The 23,987-nt window shown below is 36.7% G+C and overlaps 1 protein-coding gene across 1 annotated transcript in view; it reads right to left on the bottom strand.

Annotated features, from left to right (window-relative positions):
• Positions 1–333: 333 nt before the first annotated feature.
• Positions 334–23,987, bottom strand: part of LOC131346662 (receptor tyrosine-protein kinase erbB-4-like) — a 94,081-nt gene continuing 70,427 nt past the window's right edge. Inside the window, exons 8-27 of the mRNA XM_058380217.1 lie at positions 23,215–23,328; positions 22,483–22,609; positions 21,448–21,521; positions 15,752–15,842; positions 14,162–14,361; positions 11,384–11,516; positions 10,926–11,019; positions 9,546–9,700; positions 9,223–9,267; positions 8,893–9,025; positions 8,232–8,354; positions 8,046–8,144; positions 6,881–7,066; positions 5,259–5,414; positions 5,082–5,145; positions 4,846–4,992; positions 3,484–3,581; positions 3,246–3,380; positions 2,419–2,695; positions 334–1,955 (exon numbers count right to left, since the gene is read on the bottom strand). Of these exons, the coding sequence (XP_058236200.1) occupies positions 1,120–1,955; positions 2,419–2,695; positions 3,246–3,380; positions 3,484–3,581; positions 4,846–4,992; positions 5,082–5,145; positions 5,259–5,414; positions 6,881–7,066; positions 8,046–8,144; positions 8,232–8,354; positions 8,893–9,025; positions 9,223–9,267; positions 9,546–9,700; positions 10,926–11,019; positions 11,384–11,516; positions 14,162–14,361; positions 15,752–15,842; positions 21,448–21,521; positions 22,483–22,609; positions 23,215–23,328 (3,287 nt within the window). The 3' untranslated portion in view covers positions 334–1,119. The remainder of the gene's footprint in view (positions 1,956–2,418; positions 2,696–3,245; positions 3,381–3,483; positions 3,582–4,845; positions 4,993–5,081; positions 5,146–5,258; positions 5,415–6,880; positions 7,067–8,045; positions 8,145–8,231; positions 8,355–8,892; positions 9,026–9,222; positions 9,268–9,545; positions 9,701–10,925; positions 11,020–11,383; positions 11,517–14,161; positions 14,362–15,751; positions 15,843–21,447; positions 21,522–22,482; positions 22,610–23,214; positions 23,329–23,987) is intronic.

Genomic DNA, 23,987 nt, shown 5'->3' with positions numbered 1-23,987 from the left:
GGAGACTGCAAGCCAGGCCAAAACTGGGACGTCTGCCTTTACATGCACATGAATGTAATATAGAGTTGGCCCGCCCTTTGCAGCTATAACAGCTTCAACTCTCCTGGGACAGATTTCCACAAGGTTTAGGAGTGTGTTTATGGGAATTTTTTGACCATTCTTCTAGAAGCGCATTTGTGAGGTCAGGCACTTATGTTGAATGAGAAGGCCTGGCTCGCAGTCTCCACAGTCTCATTAGTGTAATAATGTAAATGCCATTTAAGTGTCAAACAGCATAACAGGTTTTACATTAAATAAGACATTTATTTATTATTTTTATCAAAAAGAGGATACAACTGTACATGAGCAGAAGGAAAACAGACAGAAGAAAACACCAAGGCTAGTTAAATAACATGTGTATGTATTTATAGAGGTGTAAAAGAAGATGTAAAAATGTTAATACATTATCAAACACAACCATATTTATTCACGTCTTTCAATGGCTCTGAATTGCCTGTAGGACGTTTTTTCATCTCCTCAAAGCCAACAGGAATCCACTCCATGTTTGAAAGATGCCCTGGTTTGCTCAGAATAAAATCCAGCAACCCACAAATCATTTTATAAGGGTAACAGCAAATGTAGCATAACATGCAAGAAGAGCATTATATATGGAGGGAAAAAAAACATACTATCCATGAATCCAGTCAATATGGCACTTTGGACACACTCTCACAGAGAGTAAAATGAAAAATTATCACATTGGGCTAATATTCAGGTTTGCTCATAAACATGCTAGTTTTGCCAATGATGTGTGCAACCTTTAAAAAAACAATACAGTATGCTTCTTGGCAAAGGACGTCCAGGTTCAAAGGTTTTGTTTGCCTTTTTATTAGATGTACCATGTAATAACCAACATCACAAATGAAGAATCATTAACCTAGACAAGACTACTAAATTAAAAAGAATGGCTGGGAGGAAGGCAGTATTCTTGGAATAATACCTGACTGATCCGGTATTCCCGCTGACAATATGGATATTGAAAAGTCTGGAAATCATGAACAGTATCATTCAGGAAAGCGTGGAAAAGAATGGCCTGCTGGTCATGGAATCAGGCTCTGAAGAACATGGATGATTATCATGTTACACTACAGTGTTTCTCTGGCGGTATGGCGGAGGAGGCAAACTTGTTCCTGGCCTCATGGCTTCAGACTCTGGAGTGAACTCTGGGTTCTTGGTAACACTAGACCGGATACAGCCATTCTGCTTGTTTAGACTTTGTCTGTAGAGGCTTGAATGGCAGCTCTGGGAGGAGCTATGAAGGTTCCCTTGGGATGCTTTGAGCGGAAGACTATGTTGCCAGTAATCTGGGTTGTCAAAGGTCTTCCAGTACTTCTTGTCCACCAGGATCATTCCAGGATGAACTTGTTGTGTAATGCTGCCTGAGTGGATCGGATGGCCTGAGAGCCCACTTTTACTAGCAGCTACGGACTTTGCCATATGGACAAGTGGCTCCACAGGACCAGGCTGAACTTGGTGGTTTACAAGGCATGTCTGATTTGAGGATACAGCTTTGCTGGGATTTACATGAAAACCATGGGCAGGATGAGTATGATGGACATTGTGGCTTATTGGTTCACTTTGAGGATGAAGAACTGGTGGAATTGAGAAATGAACATGTGCTCCTTGGCTGCTGTAATGGGATCTTCCTTCTTTTGCCTGTGCGGTTAGCGGTACGTGACTGATAGATGTGCTGGCTGCTGTTGTGAACTGAGAAACTTCATTTTTCTTCAGAATCGCTTTGTTTATATTGCCTTTGTTGTGGAAAGTATTGAGATAAACAGGTTCATTGTTATATTTTTCATCAACCTTTGGAGGTCCATCAAATGTGCTGTGGTATGCTGGGTTATCCAGTGCCTGAATTTCCACATTTTTCCTTAGTGTCACAAATGGGTTCTCTTCGACAGCATTCTGTTGGTCTAAGAAAATGGAAAAGGCAAAGAATTACAATTCTACCATAAATCAAATAAGACCATGCTGCTTGTCCTTCATACAAAACCTATTTTCAAGGTTTGAATATTCTTAACTTGCTGAACAGTGACCAACAACCGACCCTGTAGCACTACAATGTGCATATAATTTGATGTGTTAATTGAGCTATACTTTTTCTTAGTCATGGACACCTGACCATCATACCCACAATATTGGAAGCACAGTATTGTCTAGAACATTTCTATATGCTGAAGCATTACAGTATCCCTTTACTGGAACCAAAAGGTTCCACTATGACCACGGCCCAGGTTCAGATATTGTTTGTAGTCTTATCAATTAGGTTTCCAAGCAACCAAAACGTGGGACTAGACATCTCAGTGGAGCTTCCACTTGCCTGGTGGGCTAAATAACACATTTTACTACTCTGAGATGACAAAAAATTCCCTCTACCTGATGAGCTGTTGTCCTTTCTGAGTGCCACATATCCATCCTCATCAGTTTTCCCCCGCTGTGTTTTATCCGGCAGGAAGTTCATAGAATCTGCAGTGTAGCACTGGCTGCTGCTTCCCTCCACAAATCCAGCACTGGGCTGCTTCTTCACATTTTTGTCACCATCCTGTGAGTTAGGAGCCACCTGCTGGGTTCCACTTGGGCAAAACGATACCTGGGAACATTCCCCTGCTGCTTCCTTTGGACTACGAGGTACATCATGATTCCGAAGATGGTTCTGTTCAATGGGAAAAGAAAAACTCTTGAAATATTTTCCTTTGGACACAGGAATTAAACTCATATTGCAGTTGTGTTTTGCTGTGAGACACATTTGCTTTATAATAGCACACTTTAACTTTAGTCTCATTCACGATTTCTAATAAATAATAAATAAATTAACTGTACCTATACTCAAAAGAAGGCACAGGATGATAGGTGTGAATTCTCTTTCAGACCATATCACGCCAATAGATGAAGCAATAAACAGTCATTCAGTGCCAAAGCACCAGATACTTCATCAATAACGCATCTCCTCAACGATAACTTATTCACTAACATCTTTTTTTTTTTAAATCAGTTTATGTCAACTGCCATCCTATGAGACTCCATGGAATGAATGAGCTGTTGCTATAGGAACTATGACATATTGGAATTAGCATATTAATACTCTATAACCCTGTGCTTTTTCCCAGCCAGAACTTCTTATACTGCTGTTAGAACATCTGGCTAATCAGAATCAAGTATTCAGCATGTATTAGTGGGATAGTACTTATCATCAGAGTACGCACTTGTGTTCGCAATGAACGGGCATGCGGTCCCAAAAATTCCTCAGCATCCAAAAGTTCTCCCCATTCATCTTCTTCTAGAAGACTTTGGAAGAATTTACTGTGGTTGGGACTGGGCAGCCTCATGCAGTCATCCCCCTGAGACAAAAAAAATAAAATAAAGATGGCCAATTACTTTCTGTCCCAGAAAGTGTCTACAGTGAAGAGGACAAAACTGCTTAGGTTCCAGCAGCTTACTCACCTGGATGACTAGGTATCTCTGAGGGTCTCTCGCCATCCGGCAGAATTCTGCAGCGAGCTCTTTAAACCTGGGCCGACTGTCAGCATCGATCATCCAGCCTTGAGGTGGTGACACAACGTGACAACATAAGCTGAGGAGTGAAGCGACTCAGTGACAGCTTTGACACATGCAGCTGCATTGGTTTATTTGAATGCCATAACAACACCGCGGACAAAGGGTCCCATCGGCCTCTAGATTAGATGTCACTGTTTCGCTGACATCCTGACTCGGGAATCAACTCAAATTACTGGGCTGTTGACAATAAGAATGATTTGCTCCTTAAAACTCATCTGCATGCACCACTGTTCTCTATTTCCCCACAATATATTTCCATGTCTCAATAACCAGCAATTACTCAAGCCATCTTAGTAAAAGAAATGCATTGTTAATTAAAAACCTCATTAAAAACCTTTGATTAGAACTAAAGACATGTCAATACATTTATCATCAATGCCATTCTAAAAAAGTAGTTACAACTAGATCTACTTTACTATTTTATTTTTTTACCAAAGGATTTTTCCCCAATTACCCCAGTTTTGACCATCCCACTTTATCAAAAATTAAATGTAATATGTCACAACCTGAACTATGTCTAGATGAGGATGTTTATCAATGACCAGGTAAGGATGGCAATATCAGCAGCCCCACAGTGGTTGTGGCATCATGTTGTGGGTAAGGTTTTTTTTTTTTATCAGCAAGGACTCAGAAAGTGGTCAGGTTGGGGGCAAAATAGATAATCGAAATACAGTGGAACTTCGGAATACATATTTAATTAAGTTCTTAAGGTGAAAATTTGTATTGCGATACGAATTTTCCCATAAGACATAATGTAAATTTAGTCACCCAAAAATATTTCCAATATCACCAATTTCCAAGGGTCCTCACAAGAAGTCCTGAAGGAAGTCATGTATGCAGAAAATGCTTTGTATGCTGATGCAAATTTCTTGCAAAATTTCAATTATTAAGGCAAAATTCATAAGGCAGGGCATCCGTATGCTGAGGTTCCACTTTACTGGAAAATTCTAGAAGCAAACCTGTTCTAATCTGCAAGAGACTTAAGGGGAAGATGTTTAGCAAGACATTGAACTTAAGTAGTCAAAAGTAAAAGCTACACTGTAGTGCTTCAAAACCAAGAAACTGAATGTGTTAGAATGGTCCAGTCAAAACCCAGACGTTCATACTGACATGGTTTGAGCAATCTTGCTAAGAAGAATGGGCAAAAATATCAGGCCACTGATGCTCAAATAGGCATATTTAGTCCAATTTCAATTACAAGCTATAACATTTGAAGATGTGGAAAAGTTTGAAGAGTTTCTGACTCACATTTAACCATGACAATGTAGACATCTATGGTGCATATAGGGGGTTGAGGCAAACGTTCTCCTTTCTCCAGGATATCCGGGATCTCGCATGCGAGAATCCCATCATATGGCTTTCCTCCAAATGTCATCAGCTCCCAGATTGTCACTCCTGGAAAAAGGAAAATGGTTACATGTCTTTTAAATAACAGACAGAGAGAACAGTGATATGATTTGCAAGTCTAAATGTTAGTCTCTTACCAAAGCTCCAGACGTCACTCTGGTGTGTAAATTTTCTATACTGAATGCACTCGAGTGCCATCCACTTGATGGGCATTGACATAGGGGAAGAAGAACATTATCATACAAATATATCAACATGTTAAATCAATGTATCTATACAAATGTGAGCTACAATTTCCATTTCTTGAGTCTGACCTTGTTTCCATCTGCATTATATTGCTTCTCATCGCCATCCAAGAGGTGAGCAAGTCCAAAGTCAGTAATCTTGATGTGGTTTGGAGATTTCACTAAAATATTACGAGCAGCCAGATTTCTGTGGACCAGCCTCCTCTCCTCCAAGTACATCATACCCTGTTTGTAATTAAAGTAATTTTGCATATATTAACTGGTCCCCCCAAAACAACTACTTTTTAAACTTTTTTCTGTAGTGAGAGGTAGCAGATTTGGAGGATCAGTACAATTGTTCCTGATTTTGAACCAATATAAAACAGCATTAAATATGTTCCTGCCAAGAACTTATCACCAGCCCAGTCACGAGGCTTGGGCAACAGTCAAAGCCTGTTCAAAGCCTGACAGAACTTCAGAGCCAGTGGTCCCAAATCCAGAATTTGGCCACTCACTTGTCTGACAAGGTGCTTAGTTGTAGCTTTGGTGTGGGAATCCCTAGCAATCAAGTAGGTAGCCATGAAACTCATGGTCTTATTTACCACAACACCAGACAGCATTTCACACACATCTATGATGAAGTATGTCCCTGAATAGTCTAATGCTTATAGACATCATAAACAGAATTGCTCAGTTTAGAGAAGTTGTAAGAAAGGTGAAAAAATGGTGAAGGAGGTGGTTTCAGACACTGAACATGTGCTACTTGGCCTGCATCATGGGTGAAACCAGCACATATGATTCTGGGTTTTTGGATTGATCAATCTGCTACCAGGACTGGGCCCTGGGGTTTGGAGCATGGGATGAAGACTGAAGCCATGACAATAAAAGCTGGCCTACCAGCTGCCTGTGTTTTGACAGCTGGTGGCTACTCAATCCCAGCTGGATGTTTCAGCAAGGACAGGATTAGCACCAAGGCCAATAACTACAAAGACAGTAATCAAAAAGATCTACTGCCAAAGACAAAGATGAAGTCGGCAAATACACTGATCACAGCTGATTTATCCAAGCCTACTGTCCAGCTGAGGATGCACACCATCTGGACCTAAGCACATTTCCCCTTGGACTACCATATTACAAGCTACACCATCCTACTATCCCCTCCCTTTTTCTTATGCCTTCAATTTTCCTTCTGGCACCTATTTTCCCCATAGGTGCTGCAGTGGTACCAGACTGCAAAGATCAGCCTAGACTTTTGTCCTTTGAAACAGATTCCAGCTTCTCCTGGGGGATCCTCAGTCATTCTCATGCCAATCCTAACATGGTCTTCTCTTGATTCAACAGAGCAACAGCTCTGCTCCGAGGATCTCCTGGATTGTAAAGGTCATCACAAAATCATGTGAGAATAGCCCAAGATACACTGTGGAGGAGGCTCATTTCCATATCCTAATTCTTTACTACCTTTCTAGGGTTTGCTCTCCAGGATAGAATGAGGAACTCAGCACCTGTAAAAGTATCAGGCATGCTGGATTGCTAAGCTCCTCATCATTAAAAGGTGTGTAAGCACTTTAAACCTACAGAACCTGGTTTCTGCCATCTGGAAGTCAAACCTTATTCTTTTGGAAAATTCCCATTCCACATTTTTTAATTGATCAGCCACATGTTGTCAACAAATCAAATTAAAATGATGTGGTCACTAATGGGGGCACTCTTACCTTGGCAATCTGCACACACCAGTTGAGCAGTAGCTGAGAGCCAAGGTTGTCCTTGTGCTCATAAACATAGTCCAGTAGGCAGCCATGGGGCATTAGCTGGGTCACTAGTTGCATGCTGGGGCTCATGCACACCCCGAGCAATCTCACTACATGGGGGTGATCCATGCTGGACATTAATAGCACCATCTGTTGAGGCAGAGGAGAGAAACATATTTCAATGAACAATATTTCATTCTTTTTTTCATCTTTAGCACCCACTTTTAGCCAGTCATGGTTGTGACAGGGGTAGTTTAGTGGCTAAGGTATTGGGCTACTGGCTGGAAGGTTGTGAGTTTGAATCTCAGGTCCACCCTTGAGCAAGGCCCTTAACCGTCAATTGTTCAATTGTATAAAAAATTAGATAAATTCTAAGTAATTCTGGAGAAGGATGTCTTCCAAATGTCATAAATGATGGAACCAGAACCAATACCAGTAACACTGTGTGCAACGTAGGGGAATTAATCCCAGACAGGATGTCATTCCATTACAAAGCGACATTTGAATGTACTTGTGCAAGTCTAAATAATGGTATTGCGATTTTAAATTATCCTAATTTGCAGTATACAACAAGCAGAATGACACAGTATGAAGCCCAGAAGGGAGGCGATGTGTATGTGTGTGTGTGTGTGTGTGTGTGATTCCCCTGAACTGTTCACACTTATATCAGCTGACAGTATGTGGTTAAACGTGATAGTGATGACTTTATATTTACATTTTCACATATACATGGGCAGGCTGATATGCGCTAAATTACCCATATGTATTAAATGAACATTTTGTAATTTATAGCGCCCTCTGCTGCCTGCACATAGGAACTGCAATGAAAAATACTAATAAGCCTTCCTGATTCCCCATCCAGTATCCAGTTCTATAACCCCTGGGGGTGTATGCAGAAATGGGTGTATATATATATATATATACATATATACATTTATATTTAAAATATTAAAAATCCCAGCTAATGAACCAAGGCTGTTCCAATTTATGATTAAAGTATGATTAAAACAACATTAAACCTTTTTTGTAAGTTATGGATTTTGTTATATAGATTCCCCCAGTTACCAGCTCCAATACATTTCAAATTCACTAAAGGATTGAAAACTGGGATTAAATGTGATGCACTTACATCCATAAACTTTGCATTGGCTTTTGGTCCTGTAGTTTCACTAAGCACTTTTACAGCCACTGGGATTTTTACACTCTCGCCTTCTGGTATCCAGATGCCCTGATAGAGAAAAACATAGAGGCATCATGCAAGGACCATAAAAATATACACTAAATGTGGATAAACACACGCACATGGAATATTTACCTTGTAGACCGTCCCGAAGGTTCCAGATCCTAGGATTTTAACCCTCTTGAGTTCAGTTTCCTTCAATAAGCGCAGCTGAGCCTGATTTGGTAAAGTTCCACTGGCTGTAAGAGGCTCGAGGAGCTGATCAACACACAGATCCCAGATCAGTTATTACAATAACACACTTACATACACTATTCACCTTTATACACACACAGCAGATCCCAGATCAGTTATTACAATAACACACTTACATACACTATTCACCTTTTCATACATAAATAGATCCCAGATCAGTTATTACAGTAACACACTCACATGCATTATACACCTTCATACACACACACACACACACACACACCAGATCCTGGATCAGTCATTACAATAACACCCTCACATAGGCTATACCTTTATATACATACACAGATCCCAGATCACTTATAACATTAACACACTCACATGCATTATACACACACACACACACACACACACACGCACACACACGCACGAATACACACACACACACACACACACACACGCACACACACACACAGCAGATCCTAGATCAATTATTACAATAACACATACTCACATGCATTATATACCTATACACACACACACAGCAGATCCTGGATCCGCTATTACAATAAGAAATCAGCAAACTCTTTCCTTGTCTCACCTCAGTATCCAGGAAGCGACGCAGAGCTCTTTTCTTCTTGATCCGACTGCGTCTAACGAAAATGGCCAAACCGAGGGCAATGATGATGACCACAAACAGTCCACCAATCATTCCCGCTACAATCAGTGGAGTACTGAAAAACAAATCAACCAAAAAATAAATAAATAAAAATGTGTTACAATGCTAGAACATGCAAGGTCACACATATGGTCAGACTGGCAAGGAAACGAGCAAATAGGAAGTCCAGATTGACAGGAATTGTTGTTTCTGCTGTTATCATGAGGCAGTGAACAGAATGGTGTGAACAGTGATGTCCAGGGTGTATCGCACCTGTCCAGGAATCCAATGCAGTCCTGGATGTGGGATCCAATGCACCTGGAAGTTAAAGAGAGCAACGAATCAAATCTAAATCAATCAATCAATCAACCAACCAATTATAAATTATCTCTCTTGATTTTTTTTATTTATTAGATTTTGAATTTGTGCATGAAAATGCCTGATGATGGACAATAATAATAATAATAATAATAATAATAATAATAATAATAAGAAGAAGAAGAAGAAGAAGAAGAAGAAGAAGAAGAAGAAAAAGAATTACACAATTACAATTACAACTACTACTACTAATAAACTGTATCAGGAGTAATAGTTACCCCTGGGTGCAGTTGGGGTGGCAGGGCCGGCACTCGTTATTGGCCTCGGCGTATTTAAAGATGAAGCTGTCAGCTCCCTGCAGGCCGTTAGGACATTTCTCCACGCAGTTTGGTCCGTCTTTAAGATGGACACACTTCGTACAGTGATCTGGCCCCTAAAGAGTGAAAGACAGAGAAAGATGGCGGTTTGATGTAACTACACCGACCAGGCATAAAATTATGGCCACCTGCCTAATATTGTGTTGGTCCCCCTTTTGCTGCCAAAACAGCCCTGACCCGTCCTGCACTGTGTATTCTGACACCTTTCTGTCAGAACCAGCATTAACCTTTTCAGCAATTTGAGCAACATTTGCTCGTCTATTGGATCGGATCACACGGACCAGCCTTCGAGTCCATCAATGAGCCTCGGCCGCCCATAACCCTGTTGCCGGTTTACCACTGTTCCTTCTTTGGCCCACTTTTGATAGATACTGACCACTGCAGACCGGGAACACCCCACAAGAGCTGCAGTTTTGGAGATGCTCTGATCCAGTGGTCTAGACATCACAATTTGGTCCATCATCAAACTCAAAGCTCAAATCCTTACGCTTGTCCATTTTTCCTGCTTCTAACACATCAACTTTGTGGACAAAATGTTGACTTGCTGTCTAATATATCCCACCCACTAACAGGTGCCATGATGAGGAGATACTCAGTCTTATTCACTTCACCTCTCACTGCTCGTAATGTTATGGCTGATCGGAGTATAAATGGATAAAAAGCAGTATGATCATTTCTTGCCAAAGAGAAATAAAAACACATGCAGTTGTAAAAAGAGAATCAACTTCACTATAGTTGTACTATAACAGTACACTACAACAGTAACTCTGCAAAATCCAATCACACAACAGCGTCAATTGCTTCACTGCTCAAATACTCGAAAAAGAGATTAAAGACGCACTTTCACCAGCAATATAGAGTTCTCTGAGTCAAAAAGTCACATTGTTGGTTAGTTTCCCGCAGCTGACATGCTTCTCAATGCTAATTACGCATTTTACACAAATAAATGGACAAGCATTAACTCACATCGCGAGAGAAAATTGATAGTTGTTGCTTCATTGACCCGGAAAAAAAACACTATAATTATTTTCCGGTAATTATTCATAGGCCTGCCTGAAACGGTGTAAAAAACGAGAGCAAAAATAGCTTCATTGCTGCTTTTACTGAAGTTTATTTACTGAAGTGGTTGCGTTTTGAAGATTTTTGCAGAATTAAAAAAAAACTAAACAAACAGTGCTTTGATCCCAGATTCATTACGCAACCAAATGATGCCTCGTAAATAAGTAATGTTAGCTTCTATCCTTTGCAGCTCTGAGTTAGCACAACTTGTTTTTTTCTTACTGGTCCGTGGCAAGTCAGCGTTTTATCTCCAGTTTTCTCGCACTGGCTGTCACATTCCATGCACGTTGAGCCGTTGATGAATTCCCGAACATCTCTGTAACACAAATAAATCATTTTATTTTAGATGTAAAAAAAACACTTTATAAAGTTAAGTTATTGTTCAGAAATGAAGAATCGGAAGCATCAGAATCCGTCATCCATTAGAATTCGCTCACTTAGCATCACACCTAGCCAATTTTTGCTCATTTGTAATGCTGTGACTTTAGCATGCCAAAGTGTTCAGCACTCAGTGCTCACTGAATTTAAGCTCTCGCTCTCACACCTACATGACTCACAAATTTTTTCTGTCCTTTTGTTCTAAAACTGGACCTGGGATCTGGACTTGGACCCTGAAACTCTTAACCAGAACCAGTCTACCTCTCTCAGAGGGGTTGCACTGGGTTTGGACACACACTGACCCGTGGTAGAGGTTGCATGACTTCACACACGTCTTCCCGCGACTGTAGAACCTACAGGACACACACTGGTCAGGACCGGGACCCCAACATCCTGCTTCGGAACACAGCTTATCACAAACACGCTGATCTTTAACTGTAACCAACAAACAAAACAACCAAAGAAAAACAGTTTAAAAATATCTGGCAACACAAACACATCTAAATAAATAAATAAACTTGAGTTAAATTTACAGAATAAGAAACAGCACACATACACATACAGATAAATAATAAACAAATAAAACTTAAAGCATGAAATAAACATGTAACTAATAAATAAATAAATAAATAAAAATTTGGGGAAAATGTTTATGTCTAAATGCACTTCTGCCATTTTTTCAATTATTATTTAAAATATTTTTTTTCTTTAAATTTATTTATGTTAATATATTAAAGGTTCATTTAAATGAAAAATTAATGTCCACTTTGTTGGCTGAGTTTCCCCGAGCTGAGAGACAATATAATTACACTACAACTGGCTTAAACAGACAAACTACACATTACTCTGTCATCTGTGTACGAGCACACACTTTTCCCTGATCTGTCACGCACACACACACAAAGCAACTGACGCACTAATACACACTAATACACACTAATACACTAATAAGACGCTGCTGAGCTCAGCGTCATCGCTGAAGTCAATAACATCTTTATCCAGACTCGTCACTCTGACAGCTGACTGTGAGCCGCATGCCTTCAGTCTCAGGGGGTTCAGCACTGTGTGTGTGTGTGTGTGTGTTCAGTGCAAAATCACATTTTTTACTCATAAATGAATAAAGAGGAATGAATATTGATTTTTTAAAATTAATTATTAATGTCAATGCAAATATATGAGCCCATTTTACATGAAGTACTGTCTCTGAAGCACTGGCTTTGGGTTTAGTGTCAGAAACTGCAATATGTAATTAATAAAAAAGAAAATTTAATAATTAAATAAATTGTCACTTAGGTACACAATGTATAGTAACTGCTTAATTAACATCTGAAATAAAAATAAATAAATAATGTTCTCTGTAGCATTTAGCAACAGCAAAAATAAATAAATAAATAAATAAATAAACCATCGGCTTACACATACTGTTATTGGAAAAGATCAAAACCAAATCAACATAACCTTCTAATATTTAACATAACAAATTAAAAAAATAATTAATTAATTAAAAAAAGAAACTTGCTAGCCCTGAGTTTAAGTAATTAAGATGAAAAAAATAAAATAAAATAAAATAAACAAAAACTAAACTAGTTCCCTGTGCTCTGAAAACAAACAAACAAACAAACAAATCAACAAAAAAGTCTAGTCAATTTTTATTATAAATAAATAATGAAAAAAACAACAACAACAACAACAAAGAAAAAAACAAAAGAGTTTAAAAGCAAAATATACCCAACATAGAAACAACACAAACACATATAAATAAATAAATAAATAAATAAATAAATAATCTTATACAACCCAGCTCACAATAAATCAATAAAAATTCATTTTACAGGATAAGAAACATCCCCTCCAATCCCAACCTCCTGAAAAAAAGAAAAAAAGAAAAAACAAAACAAAAAAAAAACAGAACTTATATTAGTATTTATTCTTACCTAGTGTGCATAATGAAACCTTGTGCTAATTATGTTCCTTCTTCCTTATTCCCGGGTTTTATTTGCACAATATTTAAAAAATCTTTAAAATCTTTCATCATGTTATGATGTATCACCAGCAGTGGTGAGAATATAGAAAAAAAAACAAAAAACAAAACCAAGCATCTCTTCCAATTCAGTCCCAGTTTAGTATCAATAACACAAAGCAAATTTCCCACCCACAACTCCCATGCAAAAAAAATGGCTGATGGTCGTGGGGGTGGCGGTTGGATGAAAAACTAATTTGAATAAATGATGGAAATGATGCCATGTATTTATTCTGATCATGAATTAGGAATGTTTTTATTCAGGTCGGGGTGCTGAAGGATCCGGAATCTATCCTGGGATCACTGCGTGGGAAGCAGTGGGAATACCCCCTGGATGCATCACAATCCATTACACTGACCATTTCTCTGCTCAGTCTTATCGCGCCTTATTACTTCTGACTACTGAGTTCCAACAGAGCCCCCTGGTGGAGCAGTGTGGCATTGCAGCTAAGCCATTCTATTCTACGAGATTCTTTGTTGGTGTTTTTTCAACCTCGTCTTTAAATTTCTCTTATTAGGCTATGAGAAAGCACTTTCATGTAGTTTCATGTTTTGATGATGAAAAAAAATGAAACGTACTAAATTTTGATTTGTAAAATAATTCCAGCGTGAAGCAAAATATAAATAATTCTGACATTTTTTAGATTAATTTCATTATTTTTTTTAGTTTTTTACTTTAGTAGTATATAGTAAAAGCACCATTCCTTTTTAGTACATGCTGTCTCATATATCTAATCTTATATTTCTTATATGTATAGTTATGATCTTTCTTATTAAAAATAACAACAGTGCTAACAAACAAAATAAAACAAAATAGAAAATAGGTGAAAATAATTAGAAAATAAAATGTGTGGGGGAAAAATGCACTTAATGTATTTATGTTTTATCATTATTATTATTATTAGGGTTATTGTTAATATCGTGTATTTTATTTTTAATCATTTTCCAATGTAACACTTTCTATAGAAAGCTGTGCAACTTTCAACACAAGGAGCAACTCAGGGGTCCAAGCACCAGAGCCTGAAACTAAAGGACACTGCAGAAACTCGGCTCGACTCACCGCACTGTTGCGTCTCCTTATTGTTGTTCAGCAGAGCTCTCTGACCACTCGAGCGGAAAAACCTTGTCCAGTTCAGCGTGTGGTAGAAACACAGCTGGCTGTTGTTGCTGATGTAGACGTTCCCAGCGCTGATCTCCTGCAGAGACTGGAAACGGAGGGACGTGATCCAGCGCTGCTTCAGGATCAGCAGAGAGATACCACTGTGGGAAAAGCAGAAAAAAAACAAAATGGATCACATGTAAGTGAAATATGTGTGTGTGTTTAATATTGCATCTGATTTTAATAAATATATAAATAAATAATAATTTAAAGAAAAAACATAAAAAGCTTGGGAAAATATTACATAAAAACCAATCAAACAATAAATAAATAAATACAAAAAAATTACATTTAAAAATATTATATTATAAATATTTATAAACATATATTATTAATATTTTTATTTTGTGATATTAAAGAAAATTCATAACCACAACCTTTTCATTTCTGGTTCCTCACAAATGTTAATATTAACAAAAATTAAGAAACAAAAGTCTTTTGTTGGACGTTAAATGAAAAGTAAGGTCATTATGAGGGAGAGGGAGCACCAAAAAATTAATTAAATCCTTACATCTGATCAATTAGGCAATACTTTTTAATGATGAGAAATTGAATTTAATTTCTTAATTTATTTTGGATTTTATGCAAGAAAAATCATAAGAGAGAAAATTTCCTTGTAATGGAAATATAATCTTAGTAGACTGGACAAACAAACAAAAACAAACACATACTGTACACACAAAAAAACATCATATTACTATGTTTTGCAGATGTTTATAAATGTAACTAGAAATGGATAAAAAGTACACCATGTCCTTCTTTGGGAAAATGGTTGTTGTGTATAAGGGATAAAATATGGAAAGTATAAAGTAAGGAACTTTCTCTGGACCAACGTATTCATCATGGAAAATACATGTGGGTGAGGGGTGATCTGTTCGTTTATAAATAACTGTAATTATAATAATTTACACAGAATCATAGGAAACATTTGCTAATTGTAGACGAGAGACACATCGTATAGATGAGCTCGGATTCAGTCTATATAATACTCTAATGACCTTCAATTATTCTGTCGTTATCTAAACCAATTGGAAACAGAATGAGTTCTAGGGGCCCAAGCACCAAGAGTCTTCTCTAGATAGTGAGATATAACCAAATGACATACCCCTATGATGATCCCTATGTGTTATGGGAAATATTTTAGTCCTTTATGGAATCAAGTTAATTCCTGTTCTCATGTTACTTATGTAATAACTCTTTTTTTTAATTAAAAGATAAAAGTGTAAGGGTACAAAAAACTCAGGAATCCTTTAAACTGGATGTTCCAAAGTGCTGACACTGGAGACTCCTTCCCTATAATGTTAAATAAACAAATATCTCCTTACATCGATGATTACATTACATCCTTACATTTCTTACTTTTAAATTAAGGCAAAGTTACAAAGCACAAAGTTCATACCTTTTTCTCTTCCTTTTGTTCATTAAATCACATGGAGGCTAGTGTGTTGGGGGGGGGGCGTAAACATAAAGACAGTATTAAAAGTCTCTCACCTATAGAGCGTCCTTCCTCCAATAGTAGCAAGGTTAGAAAAGACGCTGAAATCTGTCATGTTCTCGGGCCATGACTGGATATTCAAGTAGCCTGAAACAAAAAGATAAACATTAAAAGTTTAGTTTTTTTGTTTAGAGTCAAAATATTATTTTCCAAACCAGGTTTAGAGGGTCGTGTCATCAAATACTTCGTATTCTTTTAATGCAGAATTGGCTAGACAGTTGAAACAAAATTAAGACTTTTGTAGTGTTGAAGTGGGGATTTTTAAAACGTGGCAACCTTATTTATAAGCTTTCAAAAAAGATGCTTCAGTAATTAAATATAAAATTCAGGAATTCTGTACATTAAACTGAACAGTGTTTAAAATTTAGGAGTAAATGAGTCCATTTCTGTGTGTTCTAGTAAATTAATCCTTTTTTTTTTCTTTTCGTTTTTTCAGCAGTTTGCTTCTTACACCAGAAATCAAAAACAAAACAGCAAAAACAAAAACGTAAAATTAAAACAAAGACAAAAGCAACAAACAAAAAACACACAACAAATCAAAACACCAAAATCACAAACAATACAGCAAAACTAAAACACAACAGTAAATGAGAAACACAGCAAAAAAAAAAAAAAACCCACAACAAATCAAAACACCTAAATCAAAAATACATCAACAAAACCAAAACAATAAATCATAACAGCAAAATCACAAACAAAACAGTTCATCAAAAACACAGCAACAAACAAAACAAACACACACATAAATCAAAACAAGAAAATCAAAATCACAGCAAGAAATCTAATTTTATCTCGCAACAATATCAAACACATAAAGTTGCCGTCCTTAAAAACTTTGGAGATTCATTTTTTGTAATTCAATATAGAAATTTAAATAGAATAGATAAAATGCCCAGATAAATGTACACAAATCATTTTTTTTCTTTCATTTTTTAGCAATATGTTTTTTTTTTGTGAGTGTGTGAAAAGATATAATAAAATATTTACAAAAATGTGAGGGGTGTACTCACTTTTGTGAGATACTGCATATACTTTGATGTCTAGAAACTACTTTGGTGTCTTTCCCCCGAATTTCACCCTAGTAACTTAGCCGGCTTTACGACAACTTTTTTTTTTAGAATGAAAAAATAATACAGAAATTAAATATATGAAATTATAACTGAAAAGAATTTAAATACATATACAGTATAAAAGTTTATTGCATGTGAGATTTATTAAAAAAAAAACACACTGTTGAATTCTCATCTCTGATTGGGCCGCAGGGCAGTATTCCAACATGATAACGACCCAAAACACACCTCCAAGACGACCACTGCCTTACTAAAGAAGCTGAGGGTAAAGGTAATGGACTGGCCAAGCATATCTCCAGACATAAACCCTAAGGTGGGGGAGCGCAAGGTCTCTAACATCCACCAGCTCTGTGATGCCATCATGGAGGAGTGGAAGAGGACTCCAGTGGCAACCTGTGAAGCTCTGGTGAACTCCATGCCCAAGAGGGTTAAGGCAGTGCTGGAAAGTAATGGTGGCCACATAAAATATTGACACTTTGGGCCCAATTTGGACATTTCCACTTAGGGGTTGTCAACGGTTTTGTTGTCAACGGTTTAGACATTAATGGCTGTGTGTTGAGTTATTTTGAGGGGACAGTAAATTTACACTGTTATACAGGCTGGACACTCACTACTGTACATTGGAGCAGAGGGGCATTTCTTCAGTGTTGTCACATGAAAAGATATAATAAAATATTTACAAAAATGAGAGGGGTGTACTCACTTTTGTGAGATACTGTATACACTGCATATATATATATATAAAACATCAGTGTTGTATAAAGTACCCAAAAGCCACACTTGAGTACAAGTACAGGTATTTTGTTAGAAAATGACTCGAGTAAAAGTTAAAGTCAGCCATTATAATTCTCCTTGAGTAAAAGTCTTAAAGTATCTGAAATAAACTGTACTTAAGTATCAAAAGTAGTATTTTCATGAATGTACTCAAGTATGGAAAGTAAAAGTTGAAGTAAATTAATAAAAAAGTAAGACTGTAAAAATTTTGAGAATTATGAATTTTATTCTGCATTGCTTTCTTTCTTAAACTTCTCAATAAGTGCAGCACCAAAAAAAATAAGACTTGCATGAAAGAAAGAAGAGGCCTTTAGAATTGTATTGTAATGAAGTGTACAGTGTCAGTGTTTCCATACATGTGCACCTGTACCTAAGGCCATGTCCACTCGAACCCAGGGATTTTTAAGAAGGGAGATTTTTCTCTGTGTTTTGACCTTTCGTCCACATGCTAATGCAGTATGAGATCATTGAAAACGGAGCTTTTGGAAAACTCCTTCCAAAGTGAAGATTTTCCAAAACTCACCATTTTCAGTGGTGTTGTGTGGACGGGGGAAACGGAGATTTTGACGAATTGACAACATTGTGCGCCGGTCTCCTTGATTTGACGTCAGCTTTGTTTATGAAGATATTTTGTGCAATAGAAGACTTACATAAACTACTGACTGTGTTAACGTTGTTTACTGGACTTTTTACATGCGTGTATATACACGTGCAGTTACTCACACATTACAGTCATGAACAGAGGGCCGGAATGTAATATGGAGCTCACTGCTGCTGCATACAAAACTCCCACAACACACACAGCGATGGTGGTTTTGGACGAGACCCGGTCGGACTTCTACATTCTACGATGAAATTTTCGCATGTCAAGGGCATCGCTTTCACGCGACGCGCCATTGTTGTTAAGCTACCGGAAACGGTAATAAAGTTTTGTCTAGGCTTCTGATTGGCTAGACATGCTCCTGAGAACACTTAACAGGGCATTTTGCATTTTCATGTGGACAACGATATTTTTAACACATAGGTCGTGTGGACAGAATTTAAAATTTTTAAAAAAAAATACCCAGCTACATGTGGACATGGCCTAAAGTCATCACTAACCACAAACTTCCTTTACCGAAAATTTGGACGCAGGTTTTTTTTGTAGTAAGTAACGAAAATGCCGAACAGAAAATGTATCGGAGTAAAAGTATAGAATTTGTTTCAAAAAAGTAGTGAAGTAAAAGTAAAAGTTGACAGAAATATAAAAACTCAAGTACAAAAACTCTCAAAAAATACTTAAACACTGTATCAAAGTAATTTAACTTCATTACACTACACCACTGTAAAACACCACAAACAATTTTGAAAAATTTGATACAGTAAAAGTGAGAAGAACATATTTCAAGCCTTTTTTCATTTTTATTTTTTTTTTAATACAAGAAAGTCTATGAGTTTTAATATAACCGCCTGGATTTTTTCAGCTTTCAAATGATCAATAAACAGAGAAGGGGGTCAATAAAACAAAAAAAAAAAAAAAAAAAAAAGAAGAAAAAAACTCTCATCTCATTGTTCTAGGAAGGAAGCGCTTGACTTTATTAGCTGTTTGCTGTGCCACTGTCTGGGGTTGGAAGTGACAGAAAGCTTTAATATCAGACTCACTTTATTGTTTTGAATGTTGCTACATTTAATCAAAGCGCGACATCGTGCTCAATTTTACGGACGCTTTCATAACCATCGATTATTACGCCGCTCTCGATCTCTTTCCTTTTTTTTCCCTCTTGCTCTCACTCTCCAGACTGCAATCCATCTGAAATTCTGGCTGCGAAAGTTCTCACTGTCTCTCTTTAATACACTCTGGTCACCCATTTCCTGTCATATTCAAAAGAAATCTCTTCTCCTCACCTATAAAACGCAGCCCTGCAGCAGCACCCAGGGTGTTATACAGAGCCACTCTCTCAACTCAACTGACTCCACTCTTACAGCACGCAATTTCTGCAACTATTAACTCACACAAGAAAATGATAGTTATCCCTGCTTTTCTCTCAAAAGCCTTATAAATGCTGGTGAGGTTGGGTTTTTTTTGGTTTGTTTGTTTCCCTCATATTTACTTTGGCCCAGAAGTGCAAAAGATATTAACAAAAAAAAAAAGAAATGAGCAAATACAAAAACACAAAACAAAAACCAACAACGTAACAAGAACACCAAAAACACATCAACAAAAACAATGTAAGAAGAACACCAAAAACACATCAACAAAAACAATGTAAGAAGAACACCAAAAACACATCAACAAAAACCAGCAAAGAAACATCAACACCAAACAAAAACCAATAACATAACATGAACACCAAAAACACAAAACAAACAATGTAACAAGAACACCAAAAACCTACAATATGCTAAGAATACCAGACACACCTAACAAGAAATGTAAGAACTCATCAACAAAATTAACAACATAAAAAGGAAAGCAGAAAAGCAAGAAAAAAAACCAACAACATACAAAAAAACAACAAATTGCAACAACAACCAACAACACAACCAGAAACCCAAAAATGCAACACAATTAACAGCATAAAAAAACCAAAAACACAACAAAAACCAACAATGTAATAAGAACACCAAAAACACAACAACAAAACAAACGATGTAACAAGAACACCAAACAGCAAAACCAACAACATAACAAGAACACCATAAACACAACAACAAATAAAACCAACAACATAACAAAAACACTAAAAACACCAACAACGTAACAAAAACACCAAAAACACCACAACAAAAACTATCAACATAACAAAAACACCAAAAACACAACAAATAAAACTAACAATGTAACAAGAACACTAAAAACACAACAACAAAAACCAACAGCGTAACAAAAACTCTAAAAACTAAAAAGAAACAAAAGCATAAACACAACAGTGACCAACAATGCTACAGTGAATCCAAAAACTAACATCAGTCATAACTAAGAACATAACCAAACAACACAACAGCCAAAGCAACAACACCACAGGCAAAACTAAAAAGAAACAGCAAAAGCAAAAACACAACAGTGACCAAGAATGCTACGCTGAATCCAGAAACACAATTAATCAAAAACGACAAACAACAACTAAGCAGAATACAAAACATCAAAACTAAAGCCAACAACGGAAAGCAACAATACTACACCAAATCCAAAACCACAACACACCCAAGGACACTGCGGCAAATCCAAAAATGCAACAAATCAAACACACAACAGCAAGTTGAAACAGCCAAACAACTAAAACCACAACAGTATCAGAAACACAACAAACCACAAACACAAGAGACACAAAAAAAGAATAAATATCAACAAATCAGATCTTCAAAACAACAAGCCAGAAGCACAAAAAACACAACAGAGAAACCACCAACTCTACAGTCAAAACAACAAATCAAACACAATGACTAAACCATAAACACGACAGTGACCAACAATACTACAGCGAGTCGAAAAACACACCTAAACAACAACACAACAAAACTCAAAAGGCAAAAATGCAACAATAAAACTGAAAACACAACAGCTACAGCAAATCCAAAAACACAACAACAAACCTAATGACACTACAGTCAATCCAGAAACACAACAAATCAAACACACAACAGCAAATTGAAACAGCTAAACAATTAAAACCACAACAGTAGCAGAAACACAACAAACCACAAACACTAGAAAAATGAATAGACAACAACATCAGAACTTCAAAATCACAAAACAAAAACACAAATTCAGAGAGACAACGACAAAACAACAAAACATATGAACTCACACTGGAATTCTGTGGTGTGTGATTGCGTTTGTGACGTGATTGTGATTGTGTTAAACTGACCTGTGATTTGTCGGACAGTGCGGAAGGCGTTGAGACGCTCAGGGTCCAGAGCTGCGACTCCGTGGTACATGTCACTGTCATGCGCAGAGAGAAAAAGATCAACAACAAACACTGTGAGATTTCCACATAAATTTACCAAAAATACCAGAGCATGTTTGGGGCTTATACAGTAAATTAGAACCAAAGTCTTTGATTCGAGCCTGTGACAGGTCTGTGTGTTTACTGCCTGATGAAAACATAACAAGAAAATCAAAAACACAACAACAAACAAAAAAAACAGAACCGCAAGCAGCAACCAACATAAACACACCACAAATTCACAGAAACAACAGCAAAACTGAAAACAGAACAACAAAGCAAAACAGCTAAATCTAAACACAGCAATAAATCAGAAACAAAGATAAAACATAATTTGTTGCTGTGTTTCTGAAACAGCGAAAACAAACACAACAACAGCAAAAACAAACAAGAAACACAACAAATCAACAAACAACAGCAAAACCCGAAACACCAAACAGCAAAATCATAAGCAATACAGCGGAACTGAAAACACACACAGCAAAACACAACAAATCAAAAGAACAAAATTACAAACAAAACAGCAACATAACAATAAAACAGAAACAAAAAACAAACAAAAATCCAAACAGCTAAATCACAAACAAAACAGTAAATCAGAAACACATCAACAAATTAAAACCCCAAACACAAGAAATGAAAACAAACAAAATCAAAAACACAACAAGAAATCTAACAAGAAATCTTGCCGTCCTTAAAAAAACTTTTAAGATTAATTTTTTTTTTTAATTTAATATAGAAATATAAATAGAATAGATAAAATTCAAGTCAAGTGTGTAGAAAAATCTACACAAATAAGATTTTTTTCTTCAGCTCTTTGTCTGGCTCTCATGAATTTGTTAATAACGAAACAATTGTGTGAAATTCAGGAATTTTACACTTATTTCTGCAGCCACTTTATAATAAATAAATTAATAAAATTAATAAAAATAAAAAAAGAAAGAATAGATTCCTCACCCTTTAATTCCAGTGACGAGGAAAATCAGGTTGCCATTTATTTTAGTGCAGTTGATGAACTTGTCGATGTTGCTGGAGTCGACGGTCTGCGCCGTGTGTAAAGTTCCTGTCCCTATTCCATCACACACTCAAATACACACAAAACACTTAAAATAACACTCAAACACTTTCAAACTGATTATCTGAAATAATCATTTAACGTCAAAGGAGAAAAAAAACTAAAATGTTGTATCAATCACAATGTATTTTGTTCCAGATTTTTCCTTTAAATTTTCACTTCAGATTTCTTAATAGTCAATATTGTTATCATTTCTAAAGTAAAAACTAAAAAAAATTAAAAAGGAAACATTTTGAAAATGTTTTCCGAATGAATAAATGAATAAACAAACTAAATAATATGTGTATAAATAAATGAAACAGGAAAAAAATACCAATTAATAATGGAAAATAAAAACAAAAAATAAAGAGCAAACAAGCAAAAAGAAAGTAAGTAATAAAATAATAATAATAAAATATAATTTAATTAATTAAATTCATGAAAATAAATATAGCTATAAAATAATGTAAAATCTAAAGAAAAATGTTAAATTAAAAAAAATGAAATAATTAACAAATTAAAGAAATAATAAATGAAATAAATCAATGAAACAATGAATGAACAAACAAATAAACAAACAAATTAATTAATTAATTAATCACTGGTTCTATGTTCTCTGTAAGGAAGTTACTCACCTTTAGGACAGATGTCTGTACAGGGGACACACATCCGGACATTGTTCTCCTCCACCTCCATCTTGTTACTTGGACAGGCTCGAACACAGGAGCTGTGATCCACCACAAAGTTAACTACAGGAGGAGAAATAAAGAGCAAATCATCATGGCAATCATTGATAATTAATAATAATCAGGATTCAAACTGGTCTGGTAGCTAAAGTCTGATAAAAAGTTTATTTACTGACTGAAGCAGGAGAGAGAGAGAGAGAGAGAGAGAGAGAGAGAGAGAGAGAGAGAGACAGACAGACAAAGAGAGGGACAGACAATAAGAGAGAGAGAGACAGACAGAGAGAGAGAGAAAGAGAAAGACAGACAGAGAGACAGACAGATAGAGGGAGAGAGAGACAGACAGAGGCAGACAGAGAGAGAGAGAGACAGACAGACAGACAAAGAGAGGGACAGACAATAAGAGAGAGAGAGACAGACAGAGAGAGAGAGAAAGAGAAAGACAGACAGAGAGACAGACAGATAGAGGGAGAGAGAGACAGACAGAGGCAGACAGAGAGAGAGAGAGAGAGAGAGAGACAGACAGACAGACAAAGAGAGGGACAGACAATAAGAGAGAGAGAGACAGACAGAGAGAGAGAGAAAGAGAAAGACAGACAGAGAGACAGACAGATAGAGGGAGAGAGAGACAGACAGAGGCAGACAGAGAGAGAGAGAGACAGACAGACAGACAAAGAGAGGGACAGACAATAAGAGAGAGAGAGAGAGACAGACAGAGAGAGAGA

Source organism: Hemibagrus wyckioides, linkage group LG26, assembly GCF_019097595.1.
Source record: "Hemibagrus wyckioides isolate EC202008001 linkage group LG26, SWU_Hwy_1.0, whole genome shotgun sequence".
Lineage (NCBI taxonomy): Eukaryota > Metazoa > Chordata > Actinopteri > Siluriformes > Bagridae > Hemibagrus > Hemibagrus wyckioides.
Note: the sequence above shows the minus strand (reverse complement) of the source record. Positions and strands in the feature narration are given on the sequence as shown.